Source organism: Falco rusticolus, chromosome 4 (assembly GCF_015220075.1).
Source record: "Falco rusticolus isolate bFalRus1 chromosome 4, bFalRus1.pri, whole genome shotgun sequence".
NCBI lineage: Eukaryota > Metazoa > Chordata > Aves > Falconiformes > Falconidae > Falco > Falco rusticolus.
The window spans coordinates 109,626,925-109,650,220 of record NC_051190.1 but is presented as its reverse complement, the minus strand read 5'-3'; the positions used below and the strand labels follow the sequence as shown (position 1 = coordinate 109,650,220).

At 48.9% G+C, this 23,296-nt stretch overlaps 2 protein-coding genes across 4 annotated transcripts; both read right to left on the bottom strand.

Annotated features, from left to right (window-relative positions):
• Positions 1 to 114: 114 nt before the first annotated feature.
• HOXA3 (homeobox A3) lies at positions 115 to 19,868 on the bottom strand. Of its 3 annotated transcripts, XM_037386408.1 has the most exons (4): positions 19,137 to 19,868; positions 15,309 to 15,387; positions 3,386 to 3,974; positions 115 to 1,939 (listed from the first exon to the last, which is right to left on the bottom strand). In XM_037386408.1, the coding sequence occupies exons 3-4, from the start codon at positions 3,855 to 3,857 to the stop codon at positions 1,170 to 1,172; spliced, it is 1,242 nt and encodes a 413-aa protein (XP_037242305.1). In that variant the 5' UTR covers positions 3,858 to 3,974; positions 15,309 to 15,387; positions 19,137 to 19,868; the 3' UTR covers positions 115 to 1,169. The 3 variants fall into 3 exon arrangements, with proteins under 3 accessions (XP_037242305.1, XP_037242306.1, XP_037242307.1); XM_037386409.1 differs by lacking the exon at positions 19,137 to 19,868 and having other exon boundaries at positions 15,309 to 15,514; XM_037386410.1 differs by lacking the exons at positions 15,309 to 15,387; positions 19,137 to 19,868 and adding an exon at positions 11,346 to 11,561.
• Positions 19,869 to 20,798: 930 nt separating this feature from the next.
• HOXA4 (homeobox A4) lies at positions 20,799 to 23,178 on the bottom strand. Its single transcript, XM_037386411.1, has 2 exons — positions 22,536 to 23,178; positions 20,799 to 22,025 (listed from the first exon to the last, which is right to left on the bottom strand). Exons 1-2 carry the CDS (start codon positions 23,122 to 23,124, stop codon positions 21,697 to 21,699), a joined length of 918 nt encoding a protein of 305 aa, XP_037242308.1. The 5' UTR covers positions 23,125 to 23,178; the 3' UTR covers positions 20,799 to 21,696.
• Between the last annotated feature and the right edge of the window lie 118 nt (positions 23,179 to 23,296).

Genomic DNA, 23,296 nt, shown 5'->3' with positions numbered 1-23,296 from the left:
CCCCCTGCTCTCCACGCCGGGCGGGCACCGCGCAGCAGGCGCGGGGGGAGGCGGCCGCCGCCACGGGCCGTGAGACCCTGCTGGGAAAAAAAGGAAAAGAAAAAAAAAATCCCTCTCCCTGCTTATGAAATGCTGAAAAGGCGTCGCGGGGCCCTTCGGGTGGGCGAGCGGATCCTCGTGTGCGTTTGCAGACGAGTTTCCCAACTCCCCACGTCATGAAGGGCTCTCCCTTCCCTTGCGCTGCGAATAACATGTTCTTAACTCTTTATTATTCAGAATAAAAACTTTATTTTTTTTTTATGAACGTGAGCAGCAAGGAATGTATAACTTTCAAAACAAATCTAGCCTTTTCAGCTCCACACGCTTTCCACCTAGCTGGATGTTTACAAGCATAAAGTATTCAAACCGTGATCTTTTTTCCCAGATTTTATTGCATCATCATCGTTATCACCATTTTTAATAAAAGGAGTTATAGTTTCCTTTCAAATGATATTTCCAACGCGTGCCGATATGCCATCTAACATATGGCCAGGTAAATACCTCCTGAATATTCAGGGTACAGATTTTTTTATATATATATAAATATGAACAAATGGGGATAAATAAAATTTTAAACACTTAGATTATTCAATGTTTGCAAAAAAAAAAAAATAAATAAATCTGAATGTTCACCAGCATACACACATTGAAAGACTTACACGTATTAATAATTGTCCAGGGAGTCCCTGTCCAAGCGCTTTTGATGTCTTTCTTGCTATTTAAAAGAAGTGCAATAAAAAAAATTGCTTCCCCGTGGGATCAATCATGTACGAACAAATTCACATTTAAGAATTCCTTTTATAGAAAATTTGTTCATATACCCTGTTTTGATAAAAGTGTAGAAGGTAAAGTATAAAGCCTCTGCATACTCCCAAAGTGAGACACAAGGCTACAGTTCAAGAAGATAAATATCCACTAGTGAAACTATAGAGCAATTCAAGCAACAAATATTGCTACGTCACATAAACTAGAAAACGCTTTTACCAAAGGAAACAAAACAAAACAAAACGAACAAAAGAAACGAGAAGAGGAGTGGAGGGCACATGGTGGGAGGAGGAGACAGAGAAGGGAAGGGGCAAGTACTTTCCAAAAGTTGGGGGCTTGTTGTTCCACTTAGTGACTCCTGTCTCTTACAGATGGGTAAGTTTGGGCGCTTCCTGAATTCTTCCCTGAGAAGGATGGTGAGCGGTAAGGTCTGTGTATGTTGGGTGCGGATCACAAGGTCCATGGTGGTGATTGTTGGCCATTGGCCCAGCCCCACTGTAGTCCATGTTGGCAGAGGGAGGATGAGGGAGATGAGTTAGACCAAAGATGGAAGGCCCAGAACTGGTCATGGTTTCCACGTAGTTGCCCCCTACATAGACGGGGCTTCCCTGTATATGTGGATTCCCATAACCGTTGCCTTGAAGAGGATGAGTATCGTATTCAGGTGTCACAGCTGCCGTCCCCGTGTATCTCTTTTGAGGAGGTGGGCAATTATTAAGAGGAGTGGTGTACGATGCAGGGATGCCATAGGTGTTTTGATGAGGCTTGTTAAATGGTGGAGGTGACTGGGGCTCATAGGGGACACTGTTTACTAAAGAATGCATAGAGTTTAGATATCCCCCAGCAGCTGGAGGGACAGGGCTTCTGCTTGGGGACTGTCCTCCTGAAGAGGTCATCATGCCCTTGCCCTTTTGATCCTTTTTGTATTTCATTCTGCGGTTCTGAAACCAGATTTTGATCTGTCTTTCTGTGAGATTGAGCAAATTAGCCATCTCTACCCTTCGTGGCCTGCAAAGGTACCTATTGAAGTGGAACTCCTTTTCCAGTTCTACCAGCTGGGCACTTGTGTAAGCTGTACGGGCTCGCTTAGAGGAGGCTTGCCCCGGAGGGCTTTTATCACCAGCACAACTCTCACCTATGTAAATCACACAAAGAACATAATCAGCATGGCAAACCCGGACACGGCAACCAGACACAATGGCCAACAACACCAGAAGCCAGTGTCCAGCTCTCAGGCGTGAGGTGGATGTCCACACGCGCAATGAGTACTACCCCATGGCATGAGCTTTGTCGTGCTAAGCCACAAGTCTCAATAGACCTCCTTCACCTCATTAGTGTTACTATATGACTATACTTGCTTCCTTTCAGAATGGCAGCACACAAGTATCTTGAGCTTTGCATAAAGGAATAAGAAAGGTTCAGGGGAACACAGTGGGGTTTAGAAATTCTGAAGGTGAACCTATGGCTCTGTTAATACAGCAGGATCAGAGTCTTTGAGAACTAGCTGCGCTCCATTGCTGTAAAGATCTGCAGCCCTCTTTTTCTGAAAGCCCTGATATATACACAGATGCCAGAAAGTTAGGTATCTACAATGTAACGATGTAACATATAAGCATAGAATTGACAGTATAGTGTTTCTATAACATCTAGCATATAGCATAAACATATGGTAGTCCTTGGGAAGTATAATATACATTAAGAAGAACATACGGTGGCTAGGCTTGTGTATAGGAATACAGACGTATTTAAATGTTACTGCTTTTTAATAAAATAAATACATGATATGGAAGGCTGTAAACAGCAATGTTGCCAGGGCTTTAAAAAGCAGACTGGCAAAGACATTTGCTGGTTTTGAACTCTATTTCCAAGGCACATGTAAGAGAAAAAGAGGAAGAGGTTAATATAGGCCCAGCTCCTGGGCATTGGGAGTACCACTGGTGTTATCAGTTGGGGTTTTCTCGAGTAATAAAAGTGTTAATGTACACTTCCATCCTGAAGATAATATTTTATGGGCTGAAGTTTATGGCACTCCAGAATGATTTTTGTTTACCAGGCTTGTAACTTGGCCAATCAGCTTGTTAAAATAGGAAGAGGTTCTGACTGCATGCAGGGCATTGATCCTGCCTGCACATGATTATGAGCTATTTTATTCCTGTTACACTTCAGCAGAGATAGGTCACTGTCTTATTAATCTAACAGCACCATGCCAACAAAGTACTTGGGACAGGCCTCTGGCTTAAAGCCTGGGCTGCTCTGCACTGACATGATTTACTGGAGGGGGGATTACCTAGGAAATATGATAGATGCAGGAGCGCACAAGTGGTTTAGCCACCAGGAAACAAAATCACTTTGGACCCATCCTGCAGGGCTGGGAAAGTTTTGCGGGGGGTGGTTTGCTCACTGAGATCCCCTTGTGAGTGATGGCAACCCCTTTCCAAAAGCTCAAAGCAGTCAACTCAGAGAGGAATAAAGCCCCCTCCCACCCTTCCCCAAAGTGAAGGTGGACAGAGCTGCCCTCCTTGCCGCAAGATGTGTGACCAGCCCAGGGGTACCGGGGGAGAGTGGGTAGCATGTTTCATACCTGAACTGGAACTGCTGTTTTTCTGCTTTGTGTTTTGCCGAGACTCTTTCATCCACGGGAATATCTGTTTGGACATGGTGGGTGAGTTAAGAGCCGGACTCTTGGTGGGGTTGGCTGGGGCAGGGTTGCTGCTGGCATTTTGAGATGGTGAGGCAGAGGATGGAGGTGGAGGTTGTGCCTGCTGGGCTGGAGGCGGCTGCGGTGGGGCCTGTGGGTCAGTGAGGCCGGGGGGCTGAAGAGGCTGGCTGGGGAGGGTCCTCATGCAACTCTCACTGACGTCATTGGCCTTGTGGTGGGACACAGAGCTGCCGGGGGACTGGAGGGAGCACGCGGGGCGGTGGTACTCAGTTTCCACAAGTGATGAAGATGGAGGATATTGCTGCTGACTCGCATTATAAGTGAAACCATTTGCTCCTTGGTAGGGGTAGGCACCATAGATTGCAGAGCTGTCGTAGTAGGTCGCTTTTTGCATTTCGTTGTTTCCCAATTTTTATTTCGCAAACTGACAGGGTCTTGACACCCTTGGAGAATAACATTGGCACCCCTCTGTCACGTGGCGCTCTTCCTCCAATGGCCTCTCCGGGCAGACCTGGGGTGTGGGGAGAGCAGAGCAGGGTGAAGAAATGGTACAAATCCATCTTACTTTCAATAGCTAAGTGACATGAAAGCCATAAAAGAAAAAGTGGTCAGCAATATTTAGCAGCATGACTTGGCCTCAGGCGCAGAGCATTTCGATATAAAAGCTGCCTGGGTTTACTGGCAGCTACAAATATGCACTTTGCTGCACTGGGATAGGGGCTTTCTAGGGTTTTTTCTTTCTTTCTTTCTTTCTTCTTAAGAAACAGAGCAGGGCACCACACGGCAAGGCAGTCAATCGTTTATCACCGAGAGGCTGTTTTAATACCAGTCTCTGAGATAAGGGTGATCGAGGAATCAGTAATGTGGAGGGGTTGGGCTGTTCCTTCATTCCAGCTCTAGGATCAAACTCTCTCCTGTAACCGGCGTCGTTTTATTTTTAGCCTTTCTCTCCAGGTTACGGTTTTCCATACAACTCGAAAGAAAATGCGGGAGATTGTTCCTGTCTACGTGTGGCAGGGGGCAGGAGCAGGGTGGAAAGGTTTCCTAGCCAGGGATGCTTCAACATCCCGATCCCAAGTGACGGATTTTGGCTTGTCTGTGAAATGCTCGATAGGAAAATAAACAAAGCCAGCGCCTTCTCCTCTCCGTGCTCACGCAGCACCCTGAGCCGCCAGGTCACGCACCTCGGCAGCAGCGGTTTCTGCCCGGGCGAGCCCCGGCCGCCGCCCGCAGCGGCTCCCGCTCGGCCCCCGCAACGCGGCCGGGCCGCCCCGCGCAGCCCCCGCCCGCCTCCCACCCGCGAGCGGGTCCGGACCCCGCGCTGCACCCGGCGCCGCGCGAAGCCCCTTCAGCGAGGCCAGCGGGGCAAGTTGGGCTCTTTGGCGGCTGTTGGTTTGTTTTTTTCAGCAGTTTTTTCAAGACACTAACTTTTCGTGGAATCAGCCAGATCCTACCTGTTAAAACATGATGGATTGGGCAAAAAACCACACCAGGAACCTGAAAAACCAGCGTTCATCTCCATGACCACGGCTTGAACTTTCCTTCCAACTTAGCGATAATAGGTTCTGTCTTGGAAACTGCTATGTAATTTGATGTATGAGGGTCACTTGGCTAGGGAGAGGGTGGACACAAACCCAGAGAGAATGCTTCTTCTGCCGGGGCGAATCCCTTTCTTTGCCTCCCCTCCCAGTCCCCCCCCGCCCCCCCCCCCCTCACTTTGGTCCCCTGTCCTTCTTTCTGGGATCTTTTTTTTTTTTTTTTTTCAGCCCAGATTAAAGCCTACTGGTCACCTGCCTGAAAATAACCAGTTAAAGAATCCCCCACATTAATGGGAGAGAAGACCTGTGAGTAATCTCCGATCTAGGAGCTCTTTCCACAGGCACTCACATTGTTCTCAGGAATTAAAGTGTGTTCCTCACCGTCCCCTTACCCCGTTGCTGAGAAACAACCACGTCTTTTCGGATGGGGAGCTCTCGTTTCTTTTGCCACTTTCCCTGTACTTCAGCAGCTGGATATTTTCCCCCCAAACATCTAACAGGGACAAATGCTTAGGGGCGAAAAGCCTTACACAACATATGCACCAAACGAGCTCCTTCTACGCCTTTCAAGTTATACAAGTTCTTAGAAAACAGCATTCCCTTTGTTGGGTAGTGACAGAACGAAGGTAACACACCTACAGCAGGGCGGCTACCCTGTTATTGCACTAATCGAGCTCTTTGGATGTTATTAAGCTAATAAGCTGATGGAGGTCTGAGGTGCGCGCACCATTTCCAGCTCCTCGCCTCTCCTTCCTGGTGCTATCGAGGCCTGGTGTGATTTTCCTCAATTCCTTTGAAAGAGAAAATGTAGACGCCACTGCCAGAGGAGAAAGAGGAAATAATGAGCCAGCGGTGATTTTACAAAGGCACCCGCCTTTCATGATCGCGACATCAAATATTCCGCCGTCCCCTGGCCGCTCGGCAGCGCAGGCAGCGCTGCGCAGGGATGCGGAGGGCGCTGCTCCCGCAGCCGCCTGCCCGCAGACAATAGGCAACTTTACTCGGAAGGCAAAATATTATTGAAGCTTCGGCCGCCTGCCAGCAAGGAAAAAAAATAATAATAAATCAGCTCCCGCCTTTGGCTTCGCCAAGTTAATCACTTCCTACAAAGTTATAGAGAAGCGGGGGTAACCTGAGGAGCGCCCGGCCATTCCTGGCAAAAGCGGGAATAGCGGGATTAAGAGCGACAACTATCACGATAATAACGGCGCCCTAACGGGACTGGAAGGGGGGAAGGGCGGGGGGGGGAGCAGTTTGCCACCCCAGCCGGTGCCTGGGATGGGAAGAGCTCTCCTCTCCCCCTCGGAGACAAAAGGCCAAGTACCACAAACACAGATGGGCCCCCAATTTTTCCAGTACCCTTTTAATCGTCTCCATCTCCCATTTGTGCATTACACCTCTCTGCCCCTTAACCAGCTTCTCTCCCCCCCATCCAGACAGCCCGGAGACAGCAGATGAAAGCTGCTAGGGTGAGGCAAGTCCCCCTCATTTCCCCCACTCCCCACTTCAGCTCTCCCCTACCCTCTCCTTCCTTCTACCTTCCCCCCTTCCAAAGCACACCAGTTTTTGCCTTGTAACTCCCATCCGAGCCCCAAATTCTGACTCTAGGATGAAAAACCAGGCAGCCCCCTGAAAGATTTCCTGAAAGATAAAGACAAAGTTGAGAGAAGGTAGGGGGGGTGAGGGGGGAGAGAGGAGAGAGAGCTGCCTGAACACGAAGTGTAAGGGTATCAGTCACTGCCTGGAAGGAAGCCCCAGCTTGTGAACTCTTCTTGAACCGACATTTAAGTCTACGGTCATAAATCACTGGGACATAAACTCCGCCATTCACGACTGATAGCAGCGTATTTGTGGCCTGCTTACCTTAACTTCTGACGACTGAGGCGGAAGCCAGCATGCTCGCGCTCTCTCCCTGTCTCTCTCTCTTTTTTTTTTGGAGGCGACACAACCCAGGGCGCAGGGGCTGTCTGCCCCAGCCCGGTCCCTGCGGCCGCGGGGTGGGCACCGGCTCAGCTCCTCCGCACCCGGCACCCCCCGGCCGGGAGGGGCGAGCCCTGCCCCGCACGGGATGGGGACGGTTGGTCCGGACCCCCGCCTCCCCCGCTCCCCTCCCGCTTCAGGCTGCCCACCCTGCCCCGAGCCGGTCCCCGGCGTGCCGGGCTCCCCCTGCGCGGGGCACGGAGGACGGGGATGTTTCCCAGGGCTGCTCTGGGAAGGGAAGGAGAGAGAGGGAAGGAGAAAGAGGGGTGTGGAGGGGAAAAAGGGGGGGGGGGGGGAGAAAAAGGAAGGAAGAAAGAAAGGCGGCCGCCTGGGGAAGCCTGGGGCAGGGTGGGGGCAGGGGAGGGAGCGGAGGAGCGCGGCAGTGAAGGAGTGCGGCCCCCCCCGCACCCGGGCGTCACCAAAGTCCAGGAAAATTATGCTAATGAAGACAAACGGCGCTCACAAAGGGTCGCTCTCACCAGCCTCCGGGGGTGCTGCTGGGGGGGGCCTTGGGTTTGTCCCTCTTACCGGTGGGCTTGGGGGGCGGCTGCGAAATAGACCCTCTGCCGCTCCCCGCCGCCGGGAGCCCCGCAAAGCCCTAGCCGAGTCCCGGGGAAGAGGGCAAAGCTCGGAAAGCCGGGGCTGGGTCCGGAGAGCCAACCGAAGCCCACCAGGATCCCCGCTCTGGGCAATGCTTTCAGAGCCACGCTGGAAATCATTAGAGTTACTAATTATTAACTCATGCATGCGTGAGCGCGCACATACACAGATGTACACACAGACACACACACACCCCCCTCCCCCAGATATCCCCAGCACTCGGGACGGGCACAGAGGCGCTCACACACACACACACACCCCAACCCCCCCCCCCCCACACCCGCAGCCCCCTGTGGGGACGCGTGGGCGGCAGCCCCGCGTGGACGCGGGCCCGGTGCCGCACAGCCCGCCCGCCTTCGCCTCCCTCTCCTCGGCAGCGCTGGGGCAGGCGCTCGCCTCTCGCTCCAGCGGCCCGGGATTTGGGGGTGGTGATGTTCCCCCTCTTCCCTGTAACAGAAACACGGCAGCGACAGTGCAAACGTGAACTTAAATGAAGTTGCAGCCCCTGCCCCTCTGGAAGCCGGTAACTGGACTACGGGCTCCGCACGTTAAGCAGAGGCTCCGAATAATGCCTAGGTGTAAATTTGACGTTACTTCGTTAATTAAGGCGTTACAAATATAACTAGTCCGCTTAAAGCACGAGGGAGCCCGGTGTCATCTTAAAGCACAAACAAAGCGAGGGGGAAGCGAGAAATAAAAAGCACTATAAGGCTGGGGTGGCCTCTTACGCATACCAATGGTTTTTGTCATTTATGGCTATGCAAGATTTATGACTTCATGCACCAAAGCTGTAAACAGAGTACTAAAACAGAAAACACTTGCTCCTTATGGCATAAGTGAGAAGGCACCACATGAAAGGGGAAGCGGGCAGCGTAGGAGGAGAGGAGAGGCAAAAATACCGCGTATGCGTTTTGCTTCAAACAATCCCTTGAATGTCGCATCGGAAGAAAAAAGTCTTTTTAGTCAATAATCAACCCCACACTTTCTTCTGAAACTGCTGATCTGCCATTCGCCCACTTGCCCGACCAAATAGCGAGAGGCAGCGCTGCGCCCCGACGGAGCCCCCGGACCGGAGAGGAGGATTTGGCGAGGGAGAGCTGGGGACTGCAGGAACCTGCGGACGCCGGGGGAAGCCTGCCGGTTTGGGGAGCCCTTGCCGAAAGCCTGGGCGATCTTCTCCTAGGAGTGCGTTTAAACTTGGGAACGATCTCCAGCGGGATATTTTGACTACATGTCTGTATTTAAGAGCGGGGACGAGGAGGGAGGGGGAGGGGATCTTTTTAAAACTGAAGGGATTTGCAAGGGACTTTAATCGTGAGAACCGAAGTGGTTCATAAGAATACTGAAGTATTTCCTCCATTCGTCTTACTGCCTGCAAAGAGTATTTTGCGAGAGTTTGCCTATTAGTTCCGTTTCCCCACGCCCCCTCTGTCCCCAAAGAGGTCATTTTAAACATGAGAAGATGATTATTTTTTTTAATGTCTCCTGTGATGTCGGGATAAGTGTCCCAACGCACAGATCCCCGCTGCTTTTATCTGTTTTTCCCTCCCAGAGGCCGAATATTTTCTTTCTGCTCTATTCCGCGGAGAGCGATAGGGCTCAGCTCGGGGAGGGACCGGCAGCGTTTGGTGCCGATTCCCGGGTCAGAAATGAGCTGCCTTTTCTTCCCGAAGGGTCTCATTCTGCGGGACTCCCCCCGTTTTCATGGAATTACTCTTAGTTTCCGAATAAAATAATGCCTGTAAAGCTTATTGTCCTTGGATGCTCCGAGGTGGAAGCAGGCAGCCCTATAATTCGAAGCTGATTTGGGGGAATCTCTTAGGGATGAAATAGCAAGGCGAGGTGTTGCTGGAGAAGGGGACCAGTTCTGAAAGTGGTGTCTCTCCAAGTCGTTAGAGAGTTAGGAGGGCATATTAGCTGCCTTAGAGGAGGACTGGACAACCGAAGCAAGCCGCGGCTAATCTGAATTATTGTTTATATTCGCTAACGCTAAAGAATGGCAACGGATTCTTTGCTATTTGCTCAGCAGACTGAGGTTATTTACACAACTCGCCGAGGTCCCCCTCTCCTCCAAAATTCTTCTTGCTTTCTTTTGCTCTAGAGCAGGACTGTGTTATTTATGAGTGTTTTAACTGGGTCAATATGCATCCGAACTGGGTCATAAATCAGAGGAAACGCTGCCAAGTAACTGAGCTGCAATTAAAGCTTGCATTTTATTTTTGAGGCGCGTTTTGACCCATTTAAAATACGGCAAAGCCAACCTTGGCTTTTAAACACACAGCTGGGAGCGAAACAGCTCTCCTCCCCTCGCCGAAGAGAGACACCGGGTTTAAGAAAGGACAACGTGCTTCAGTATGGCGAGAAGGAGAAATAGCATTTCTTTGGGTCAGTTCTGCTCGGAGAGCGGCTTAAAGAGCAGGAAAGCGAGAAACCAGCCCCAGCATCTCTGCCCTGCAGGTCTCTGCGGAACGGTCGCCAACAGCTTCGAGTGTAAATAACCCTTTTTTGTTGTTGTTTTCAGAGGAGTTTTTATCATCGTTGGCTTTTCTTCCTCTCTCTCCCCCTCTTTGTGACTCCTTAGAAGATGAGTAATTACAAGCACCCGGTAACTGGGCACAAAATGGTGCGGCAGGAATAGGCGAGAGGCACGGAGCGAACTGGAGGAAAGCAGGTCCCAGCGCTCCGACCTTTCCCAAAGCCGGGACACACCGAGGAAATGTCGTTTTATAGAGCATTTTGCTCTCCTTGGACAGCCAAGTAATCTTTCATTTTCGTCATTTAAAGTACATTCTTTATCTATAGCTACGCACACATGTTTATCAATATATGCAAATGCTTACATATTTATACGCAGCAATATATCTATATTTATGTAAACGACGGTATAGGTATGAATTTAGGACTAGTGTATGTTCTCCCAGAAGATAATGTCCACTCCTCCCCATTTTATTCTCGCTTTACAGATCCACATTCGGACAGAGGGAAAGAGAAAAAAAAAAAAACCACCCTCTATTTCCAGGGCTGATTTATTGTTAGAAGCCATGGCTGGCTCCTGGTTCAACTCCTCCTCACCGCGAGGAAATAAAGAGGAGCCTCTCATTTGAGAAGGGGAAGCTTCACCATAGAGCTGAGCGCCCATGCAGCCCTCCGCGCACGGTAAACAAAGTACCACTAAACCATCATAAATAAAATGGCAGCACGATCGCATAGTCATCGATTTACGGAGCGGCAGCGGCCGAACAAACACCCATAAAACAACAACGGCCGCCGCCGTCGCACACTCGAGCACGACCCCGACCGAGGAGCATCCCTCCCCGCCCCCCCTCCCCTCATCGTTTTCTCGACTTCCCCAAATACATAAATAAATAAACACACAAACACACAAATAACATACTAAAATAAAATGAAATAAAGGGGAAAAATCCATCCAAACACGATAATAAAAGAGGCTTCCCCTCTCTAGCCAGTCTTAAATAATTATAAGATGGCAATTGAGGGGCTGGAGCAGAGGCAGCTGGCCATCAACAGCAGTGTGGGATCTCTATGGAGAAAAATAAATAAAGAAGCAAACTCTCCCTGCTCTGCTCGCTGCGAGGGGAGAGTTGAATATTTACCGCAGCAAATTGAAACAAAGGGGGAAGCAGCCAGGCTCCGGGTGCACACACACCCGCACGCACACACACGCACTCGCTCCAGCCTCTGCTACTGACCTTTGCCTCGAACAGCAATAACTCACCACATAAATGAACAATCAACGGAAATACCTTAAAATAAAATCCATCCTTTCTAACGAAGCATTTCGTCCTCTCGGCTCGACAATAACCTTTCCATAAGGAACCAAAGCTGTCAGCGAAATGGCCAGCTCTTGCGGGGACGGTGATGGGGGCAGGAGGAAAAAAAAAATAACAGAAAGCAGTGCTTGCTCTGAACAGAAACTGGAAAAGCGTAATCTCAGACGGAGCCAGACCGGGTCTCCACTCCAAATGCCACAATAATGCGCTGTATTATGTGCTCACGTGGTCATACGTCAACTTAAATCCTTTTATTTGAAATAGGGAATCATTGAAGGAACAGGGTTTCTTAGCGCGAGCCTTTGCTTTTTAAAGCCTTAACCCAATATGTTGAAGAAGAGTTTTAAGGGAGGGGAAAAAAATAATCCAAGAGATGCAGATGACGGGGAGAGAGGGGAGATTGGTTTGATTCTTTTTCCTCCCACACCAATATTTCTTTACACAAAGCCCATTGGAAGGTAAGAAGAATACTTCTTAAAATATGGGATTACGCTGCACTTTGATACTTAGCCTAATTAATCGACATTTGCTCCCCAGGCCCGCCACTCTGCTCCACATCGCATGTCCTCTGCAACCCCCGAAGAAAGTCCAAATCTTAATACAATTATTTCCAGCCCCCTTCTAAATGGGGCGATTACCAGACTCCCCCCACACCCTCAGCCGCCTCTACCCTGCCATTGTAGAAGGCTTGCTCAACTCCCACACGCTACATCAGGGCTCCTGTAGAAACTAAAAAGACCTATAATTACCTGACAAAGGCAAAAAAGAGTCTCTTCTAAGAGGCTAGTTGGTTTTTGTCCTTGTAACACACTATGAAGAGTACACCTTCCTTCACTGGCGTGGCTCTGAATTTTGCAAAACCTTTTGGGACCTTGCTGTTAAACCTGTGCTTACGCATTTCCTATACAGCTAGTTTGAGTGATGCACAAAATTATAGGTTTCTAACGATGAAAAAAAAAAAAAATTGGGGAGGGGGAGCTTGCTGCCTAAGGGGGAAAAATAAGAAAAAAAGAAAAGACCAAAGTTGTACGCAGCCCCCGAGCCACGCAGCTTCGCCTGTGTGTGAGCACACCACATCTTCCCTGTAAGATTGTTTAACTTGTGTTATTGACACAATAAGCTAATCAAACAAAAGAAACCCTCAACTCACATAGCTCTTCTGGAAGGAGTCAAAGAAAATCAGATAGTTCACGCTTTTAAGGTGCCCCTAGTCTGGTTCTGTGACTCCAGCATTTTACATCATGATGTATATACACTTGCCTAAATCTTTCCACCATCCCCCATGAGCTCGTAGAGAACTTTCAGCTAACTGCATATCCCTTCTTGCAGCTTCACCTGCACTCCATTAAACTGAATGGAAGGAGTGTTCTTTCTAAGGGCAATTTTTAGTGTTACGGACAAGCCTTATATACTCTCACTTGGATTGTAAAAGTGGGCCACTGGAATTTAAACCCATCAGTAGCAGTGTGTAGTAGTGGACATTGCAGCAAAGTCAGCGTGACATTACAACAGAGAAAGAATTTGCAATTTTTCATATGGAAGTGACTAAGCTAGTAGCAGGGTATATGGATATTATCCCTCACTAAAAACAGGAATAAAAACTATCCACCTTTGGAAAAGAGACTGTATTAGCCACACACGACATGCCCAAGTCTGTAGCTATCAGCACGACTGGTAACTCCTCAGCTCTCGCACTTAACGTAAACCAAGGCTGATATTTATTCGAGATGGATTCACGGCTCTTTTAAACACGATGTGTTTAGATCCCATAAAGAAACACAGAGAGAAGTTCTTCTGCAACAATGAAACTGAAATTAATGGGGAATGGAGCAGATGTTGAAAAAACCAGAGCAAGTCTTTCTTGGGGCTGTTCTAAAAAGTTATCGACTGCTTTGCGTCAAAAGCAGAAAGATGGCTTTAGAAGTTACAGTCCTGAGCAAATAGAAAGTACAAAAGCAATAAATCACAATCATAAGTCAGCTTAAATGCCTTAACGCTAGCTATGGCTATTGGCTTCAAAACCCTGTTTCTATGAACATCTTTATTAGTATTAATGGTCAAGTTAATCCTAAAACTACTGCTTAACAATTAACTTCGTGTATGTAGTGGGGAAACTAATTAATTCTCAAAGAAAAGTAACTTCTTGACGTGTGAATACCTTCCACAGGGTGTGCTTTGGGAGGGCAGAAGGGGGAGCCTGCCTAACTTTATGCTGTCCTGGATCGCAGCTGAAAATTATTCCCTTCCGCCGATTTTGGAGAAAGCTTGCTTTGGTCTAGTATCGTGATTACGAGTTTTCAAATACAAATTCAAATGATTTTGCCTGTCGGAGACGCTGGATTTCCCCATATATTGCTTTGTCCCAGTTCCTGGACATTCAACGTTGTGTTTTATTACCTCGATGATTTGGAGACCTGAAACATGGTTCCTAGCAGAAAAATGTGGAGTTTATCAGTAGGTCTGCTACTGATTTTTTCTGTGCTTTATGCACATGGCTTCGAGCTGAGCTGAAATTCCAGGCTCAGTAACAACAAACAGATCTGAGTTCATAACGTGCTTCATTAAGAGAGACCCTTTGTGCCAGCTCTGGCATCGATAGCCACTCTTAGCATTAATGCTATTTACAGTTACCTTCAATATAATTAGATTTAGAATTTTTACTGTCTTTCAAGTTTACTTTTATGCCAGTTGTTAAGAGGTAAGCCTATCACTCCCATGTGGAGGCGAAATGGGAATCACCGTACGATATAAGCATTTATTTCCTTGCTTCCTCGAAAGATTTGAAATCTGCTAGGACGCAGAGCTGTTTACGTACATCTGTGCGTCTGATAGAGATAAAGTTGGTCTTTGATCATTTCCAAGCAGATAAAGGGAATAGAGCTATCGCCTGTGTGCCCTTATGGGAGAAGTTCTGCTTAGAGTCAGCTGAGTCTGCCAGTGTTGGGTCCGTTAAGGAATCCCAAATATCTCTGTACGCAATGCTGTGGGTACATGCCACCGGAGGAAGGTTCCTTCGTACCGTATTTTCGCTTTTAATTTCCTAACACAAGCGTGAATAGACATTTGCAGCGCCTTTTTGTAGTTAAGATTTAAGCAGCCCATTAAGCCAACACAAAGAGCCCTTGTAGTCCTGTAATTTATGGCCTCTTTTAAAAGGTAGTAAAATATACTAATTGTACATCAGCGTCCAAAAATAAGCAGGTAAATCTAGCAGGACTTTGAGCTAATTCTGTGTAATCCTCCCCTCTCGGCGGCCGGCATAAGAAAATGGTCACTATGAAAAGCATTACATTTCTCCTGCCGAAGGACCAAGCGCATCAAGGACTCCAGCAACTCTGAACCACCAGACACAGACCTCCGCCCGCTGCAAAGCAGGCCCGGCCAGACAAACACCCGAAACTTACTCGCGAGCTATTCTAGTGCATGCACGCAGACAAAAAAAATCAGGTTTTCTAACATCCCCTCATGCACTCCACGTTTGCAGGACTGGTTGCGGAACTGCTCGAAGAGGAGGCAAACAGACAAGCCGCGATAAGCCATTCAACACCGAAATGGCTCCAACCCGCTGCCCTTCGCCTTACGCCTTTGATTTGGGAAGGAGCTAAGAATGGACAAAGAAATTCTCAACCTCTTTCGCTCTTCAAATGACTTTGCATCCTTCCTGTCCCCAGTGCCTTTATATGGATGGTGATCACTCAGGTCCCGTACACTTCTTTGTCTGCCCAGACACGCGCATTCACCACCCACGGAAGATGAATAGAGCCAATCCAGAAAAAAATTCCAGCTAGGTTAAATATTTATCACAAACACAACAACAACAAAAAATCTCATTCCAGCAGGCTTCTTCTGCATGCAGGTACTAGGCAAATGGCTCCCTTACAGCTGCGATCGGCGCAAAAGCAGCGGCCGGCAGCCTGGCCGCTTCCCGGCTCTTACCTCCTCCAGCTGCGCAGAGTTGAGCTGACGCGCTCCCAGCTTCCACCGCCCCAGCCGAGCGGCTTTTTTTCGGGGCTCCCTGTAAACAAGCAACAAACAGTGCCTTACCGGGGCGTGCGGGGGGAGGTATTTTGCCTCTTCATAGGCAATACATGGTTTGCCGGGTGCGCTGGGGGAGCCCCGGAGCGGGGTGGGCAGGGATGGAGCGGGCGCGAGCTCCCGGCGCGGGGCGTGGGTTCCCACCCGGGTGAACAGCACGGGGAGCTGAGAAATAAAAGCGTGCGGTTGTTGGTTGTGTGGGGTTTTGGGTTTGGGTTTTGTTTTTTTTTCTCCTCCTTTCCCGTAGACAGCTATGCCTTCTGTCTCCAAGTGTTTGGAAATATTGTCATTCCAAACTCTTGTTACATGAATGTCTGCTTTATTTTCCTCTGGGAAACTTTTGTTTAGGATCATTTAATCAAGAACAGACATTAAACACAAGTCGTGGTGTTCATCTCTGCTGAATAAAACGCGGAAAGGGTTCCAGTTTAAATGCGGGGTGTATTGTGGTTGGGCTTTTATTCAAATGGTTAGCCGGGGCCCGATCCTGTCACCACTAGTGCAATAAGAGACTAACAACTGACCTCACTGAAGCGGGATCGGGCCCAAAGTTGTTTTTTTTTTTTTTTTAAAAAAAAAACCAAACCCACCACACTGAAAGCCATTGAAGGAGAGGGGAAAAAAAAACCTGGACGGCTTCTCTTCCCCTAAAATAAACAATATTGCACAATCCAAAAAGACAATAGATTATTGGCATGCCACTTTACATGTATCACGTTTACAGAATTTGTCAGATATAATAATGTACCCTTCGTATTCATTCTCGCTAATAAAACCCATCTAAAGCATCTTAAATTTGTCAGTAAATGTAAATGCTAATAATTAAATAACACAGTTCTTGCGGAAGGGTGTCATCTGAGCCTTGGAAATATTGTCTGTCTTGGGAGAACTTTTAGAGCAGAGGCTTTGCTTTGGTAATTTAGTAGTTCCATAATGACGCTAATAATTTTAGATTTGGTGTCGAACTTCAGTCTACATAAAATCATGCAATAATAGCCTACTAAGCTGTTTATTGCCGTCTCATAAATTTGAGAGCGCTGACTGTTAAAATCTACTGGCAAACACAAAAGAAAATGGAAAGTTCAGTCTGCAATCACAGATCCCGGGCGCTGCTGCCTGGGTTATTCTTATCTCTACCTTTCGCTCCCCTCGGCTCCAACACAGGGGGAACCCCCTGGCATTTTAGGTTCAAATTCATACCTTAGCCGATTTGATCCCTAATCTATAGTCACGTTACAAACGGCAATACTCGTCGATCAAGTGCGTCGTGACTGGGTTGCCCCACTCGTGTTAAATATGGAGCGTGTATCTGAAAATGGTGCCAGAGATTTTCAGTTATTTATTTTGGAGCTATTAAGTCACGCTACCTTATTTTACACTGCCACAGTCCTTTAAACTATGCTGCTTCTTGAAAGAGTTGTTAAGTAGCAATAAAGCACTCTAAAAACGCTATGAATTTTTTTTTTTAATTAGTTGTTATCCCAAACTCTAATATTCATTGCGGCACTTTAAGTTCGTACATAAATCGTTCAGACTAATGAGTCATAGAGAAAGTCGCCCATGACTTTTCCTTTACAATGCTCACTGCCTTTCCATTGCTTTTTTGGCCCTGCATTAGGAGCCGGTGATTTATTAACGCCAGGAAAATTGAACAAAGCAGGTCCTCCTGCACTGTGGCACCCAGCCTTCCACAGTGTGAATTAGAACATTATCGAATGTGTTTGCCTCGGTAACACTTAATCACCAAAAGCCGTAATGTGACCACAAGGCAGCTAAAACAAAGATTTAACATTTCTAAATATTAAACTTGTTAAGCAAACGCTCAGCAGACAAAGCAAGCACAAACAATTAAAGTCATCAAGCTAGAAATACACACTACCTACTTACCAACACAGACCCTACTGCTTGCTTAAGAAGTTTAGAATCTTTCAAGATAAATCAGGTGGGTTTTTTTTAAAGGGAAGGAAAAAAAAAAGAAAGAAAGAAAGAAAGAAAGAAAAACAAACTCCAGTAATAAGGAGTTGAGTTTCACTTCTGAGAGAATCACTCCTAGTGAGGACTGACGGCCACAGATCCATTCCTGACTATCTGCATTAATTATTTAATGAGTCACGTGACCCTAAAGATTAAAATTTCAATATCTCCCCCAGAACAGACGCAACACCTTTATCTGCGAGCGCAGGGATCCTTGTACTTGGGTCCCCTAATCTCTGCTGGCTGTCAAAGCTCCTCAGCTTCTAGGGATAGCGCTTGGGCATCAATAACGCGGGTTTGTCCCGCTCGGTACAGCGAGATGGGGCAGCTTTACACACACACCCGCTCCCCCAAATTAGCCAGTTGAACCCAGATCCTCATTGTCTGCAGCGGGGCGGGAGGGGGCTCTGCGCACTGCTGGCAGGGGGACAGGAGAGCATCAGGGCGGCGTCCCCCGGGCTGCCCTCCGCGGGTCAGAACTGCCTGTCCGCGGGCCCGGGCGGAGCCAGGGTGGCTGCCCAGGTCCGTGGGGAGGTGGCCGCCAAGCCTCCCCTGCCCACGCCGGAGCCCCGACCCACCGGGACCCGCGTGGGCTGGGCTTGGGCGCCCGCGCCTCGCCGCGCCCTAGAGGACGGCCCCGGGGCACCCCCGGGAGGTCCCACCCCGCCGCGGCCCGGCCAGGCCGTGAGGCACCGGACTGGGCGAGAGCCCCCGCCTCCCCGAGGCCGGCCCCGGCGGAGGTGTGGGAACGGCGGCCGGGCCCGGGGCTGCCCGGATCGGGCCCCAGCGCGGGGCAGGGGGGCACCGGGGGGTTGGAGCTCCATGGCAAGCCTGTCAAGATCTCTGCCTGTGTGAGGGCTCCCCCCACCCCTTCCTCGTTTACAAACGCTGTCCAAGAAGGCCACGGGGCGGTGAGGACCCTGAAGAAGAGGGGTGGGGGGGGGAAGAAAGAAAGAAAGAAAGAAAGAAAGAAAGAAAGAAAGAAAGAAAGAAAGAAAGAAAGAGAAGGAAGAAAGAAAGAAAGAGAAGGAAGGAAGGAAGGAAGGAAGGAAGGAAGGAAGGAAGGAAGGAAGGAAGGAAGGAAGGAAAAAAAGTCTCAGCATTGCGTAATCCTCTAATGCAGGATGGCTCTAGTTATTAAATACCACAAGGCGCTTGTCACAGCTGAGTTCCCCGTGTAATAAAACACCAGGTATAGCAAGAGCTTGCAGGAGGAACGAGGAGGGGGATCTTGGAAAAGGAGCATTTTTCTTGGTGGGTGGAGGGGAGGGGAGGTGGGTACCGGAGTTAACGGCGTGGCCGTCCCTGCGGCCAGCAAGTGACTCTGAGGTGACTTGGTCTTTCTTTGAAATATTGACAAACTTCCACTTCCAGCTTTTTGGGCCGCTCTCGCCTTTGTGGCCAGAGCAGATAAATCCGTGTGTGAGAGACACTGGGAGAGCGGGAGGGAGGGAGGGAAAGGGACATTTAGGTCCAAGTGCCGGATTAAAAAGAATACTGTCTTTAAAGGTCAAGGGTTTGAAGGGTCAGTCTGCTCCTCTAAAAAAAACAATTAATGAGATAGAAAATTTGTCCTCTCGGTGAACTCCCGGTTGCCTTAGCAAAGGGAACACAATGCGAGAATTTAAACTGGACGATGTAATTTTCGAAGTTATTGTAAAGATGGACGGGGAGCAGAGGGCTCCCAGCCCTGGAGCTGCGTCCCACTCCCAGCACAGGCACAGGGGGAAGGTTGAGGGGAAAAGGAAAATGTACCTTAAACGATGATAATCTGCCATGGGGTAATTTGCAGTCCGCCGTTCAATCTCCAGCAAGAGAGTGCACATTTTTTTAGCAGACAGGCAAGATGCTGTGTCTTTACACATGACCACTTTTTTTTTTTTTTTTTTCCCCAGGAAAATCCTTTGCGTCTTCACAGACTTTTCCAAGAGAATGCCTTTCAGAACCGCTGTTGAATTACAAAGAAGTATTTATTGTAGGAGGTGATTAATGATTCTCGCTAAAATTGCTATTTGCAGCGTGATTTCATTTCTTTTTACAATGGGAGCAAACCAGGTTTATACACATAGGCTGCACACTAAAGAAATACTGCATCACCAGTTAATACATTTCAGCTGGAATTTTGCTCAGTTGTGCTAACTTTGGCTCTAAATATATTGAGGGATTCTCAAGCAATAAACAAAACTAAGAGTTACACACTTGTGGATAGTAGTTACCTCACAGCTGTATTTTTCCTCCTTCATAAGGAGGTGGCTGGCAATTCAGGACTCAGCATACAGCAATATGTGAGTGGAAGCACGCTGTTCAGGCCTGCTTCTTGGTCAGGTTTGGAGACAGCAGTGTTTGCTGAGGGTATTTAAAGCTGCCACCTCTCTGATGCTGAATGTGTCCTGCCAGTGGCATGTTACATTTTTCTCTGTGACAATCCATGTTCCATGGCCAGACAGGGATGCTGGCAGTACCGTTGTGGCCTGGTGCCACCTCACCCAGTGGGTGATGCTGCACCCGGTCCTGGTGGCCTCACTCACGCGAAGAGAAGCACTGGTTCCAAAAAATGCCTCTCAGATGTGTCTGGGTAAGTAAATAAGTCCTGGCCTTCAGGCCTTCTCTGGAAGATTTACTAGCACTTGAGCTTCTTTCCAAGCCTTTTCCTACCCAGCTGAGTGCTACTCTCTGCTGTGGAAACCCTGAACAAGGCTCCCCCTTAGCAGCTCCACTTTGCCTGCACTCCTGGAAGCAGAGAGGTGCAGCCTGATCTGGAACCACTTGAACCCCATTTATCCACAGTTGTTTCGATAATGTTGGTCAAGTAAAACTCTTGAATTGTACCCAAATTCATGTTTCTGTTCAGGCTTTCTAAACAAATTTTGAAATAGTCTTAAAAAGAAAATAAAAGGAAACAGAAACAGAAAAGGCAGCTTAGAGAAACTTTAGGTTACCGCCCATGGATCCCCCTTCAAAAATGCTAGCCAATAGAGAAATCATAATCAGGTGAAAATGAACGAATAAATCACGACTGGCTAAAGATTTAAAGTATTATCATGGGGAACATGTATGACTTCCCCAGCAAAATCTGTAACGGGAGCTTATTGATTCCCAGTAGAAGCACAGTTTCCCTGTAACGCAGCTGAAAACACACATACGGAGAGGGATGGAGAGCTGGACTCATTCTGCCACAAGTCCCGCTACAGAGAATACCACTCACCTATACAATGCAGCAAGACCTTTCCTCGTCCTACAGCGCTCTTTTTCTCAGCCAGGCAATTAGGAGTCAGGACGTTTTTCACTATATTTAAAGCAACCATTACCTTATTGACAAGATGAATCCAAGTTAAAACAATACGATAAACCATTGTTTTTCATTCCTGGTGCCTACACCAGCCAAGCACAAGGTGGATGAAACAGCACTGAGTGGACTTGTGTTTCAAGCATTTAATTCTTTTGTACAGAATAATCTTTATTACCAGCACCTGGCACTGTTGTACATTACACCAAAAATCCACAAATTGTACATGGACCCAAACGATTTAGACGGTGCCAAATATGAAGACAGCAACAGCCTTTATAGCAATATTTTTTTAAATAAATGCAATAGGGAATGTGGAGAAAAACTAATAGATCACAGCTACTGCGAGGGCTACACTTAAAACCAGTTAAGTTACCTTTGATACATAAAACATTTCCCTTTGAACAGTGTAAGGGGACATTTTTCATAAGTCTTTAACCTTCCGTGGACATGTTCGTTGTCTCTGTCGTGTTGGTGTGTGTGCATTTTAGCGTATGCACCCTCACACACACGCACGCACACGGGAATCCACGAACACGCCACGAAGCAGCGCTATTCAAGTCAATGCCTTACACAAGTGTCTCACGAGGTTTTTGCTTTGTTTTAACCGTCTTTTATTTTTAAAGTGTTCTCTCTCTTAAAAAAAAAAAAAAAGAAAAAAAAAGAAAAAAGAGTCCGTCTTAGGTACAGAGAATTCGTCCGTGACAGCATCCAGCCCCGTTTTACACCGAGGGCAAGAGAGTGTTTCCATAAATAGAAAAAAATGATGGGCATGGAACCATTATCTATATACAATGTAGACAATCGTCCGGGTTTTGGTTTAAACATGTGCCCGTTCTTGGGCACGTCTCGTCTTCCTTTCCTGCTCCTGTTTTGTTTTACACAGTTGTTTGGTCCAAACGGCCAGCCTCCACCACGGGGCAGCTGGAAAACCCCAATAGATAGGTAAATATATATATATATATATATTTAAAAAACCCCACAACAAACCAAAACCAAAAACAAACAAACAAACCAACCCCCACGTATTTATAGCGCAGCTGCGTTGGGTGTAGCCCCATCGAGAGGATGGGGGTGGCCTTGTGTCTGTGCTTTGGACTGCTGGCTCAGTGTGGACTGGTTTGAGGAGCGCATCTTTGTGTTAGGCAGTTTATGGTCTTTCTTCCACTTCATGCGCCTGTTCTGGAACCAGATCTTGACCTGGCGCTCGGAGAGGCAGAGGGTGTGCGCGATCTCGATGCGTCGTCTCCTGGTCAAGTAGCGGTTGAAGTGGAACTCCTTCTCCAGCTCCAGGACCTGCTGTCTGGTGTAGGCAGTGCGAGACCTCTTGGGCTCCCCTCCGTTGTAATTGGGATTGACTGAAACGTGCACACACAGGCGCGCACACACACACGCACGCGGAGGGGAAAGAAAGGGAGAAGGGGGGGAAAGCGATGGAACATAATCATTATATAATAACTTGACACCAGGTTCGCATAAGATACATAAACGGCAAGAAAAATTGTTTCACAGCCTATCGACGGTGGGGACAATCGAGGAGCAATAAAAAATGGTGATGGGCATTTGGGTTAGAAGAAAAGCTTCAAAGACACATGGCCCAGAGCCACTGCAGGGCAATTAAATTTATGGGGGCTATAATTACTGCCCTAACAGTTTGGCGTCTCGTAAATCTTTTGATAAAGGACCCCGGATACAAAAGGTTTCTCACTTTCTTTCTTTTTTTTTTTTATTAGGAAACGCGGAGGGAGAAGGAGGGAGGGAAAAAAAAAATCCACACACGCAACGACCCATCCCGGCCGCGGGAGCACCCTCCCCCCTTCCCTCCTCTGCAGGCGCATCCCCACCTCCCCCTGGCAAGGGCAACTCACCCGTGCTCACGTGGATCTTCTTCATCCAGGGGTAGACCACCGGCTCCTTCCCCTTCAGCCCGGGCAGGCTCTTGTCGGGCAGCAGCGGGCAGCCGGGCCCGGTGCCGGCCCCGGCGGCGGGGGCCGCTTCGCAGCGGCGCTGCAGGGCATGGCCTGGGAGCAGGGGCTGGGGCGGGCCGGGGTGGCCCTTGGCGGGCGGCGGCGGCGGCGGCGAGGCGCCCGGGGGCGGCTGCTCGGGGCCCGGGGCGGCGCTGCCGGCGCTGCTGTAGCTGTAGGGCGCCTGGGGGTAGGAGGGTGCCTGCGCGGGGTAGAGCGCCTCGGGAGGCGGCCCCGGCGGCCCCGGCGGCGCCGCGGGAGCCTGGTAGCCCGGTTCCCGGCGCGGCCGCGGGAAGTACTCGGGCAGCGCTGGGCCCGGGTGCGCGGCGTGCAGGTGCGGCGGCGGAGGCGGCGGCGGGGCGTGCGGGTGCGGGTGGTGCGCGTGGTAGCTGGCGGAGCTGCCGGCGCTGCCGCTGTGCTGCGTGTACTCCTCGCAGGGAGGGAATTTGGGCTCGATGTAGTTGGAGTTTATCAAAAACGAACTCATGGTCATTAATTTGTGAAGTGCAAAAATACTAATTTTTCTCGCGTTGTCGTTTTTCTGGGCTCGGCGAGGCCCCTCCCCTTCCCCCCCTCCCTCCCCTCCCTCCCTCTCCCCCTCCCGCTGCTGTCAAGTGCTCGCCGCTGCCAAAGTTTGGGCCTCCAGCTTCCCCCCACCCCTTCCC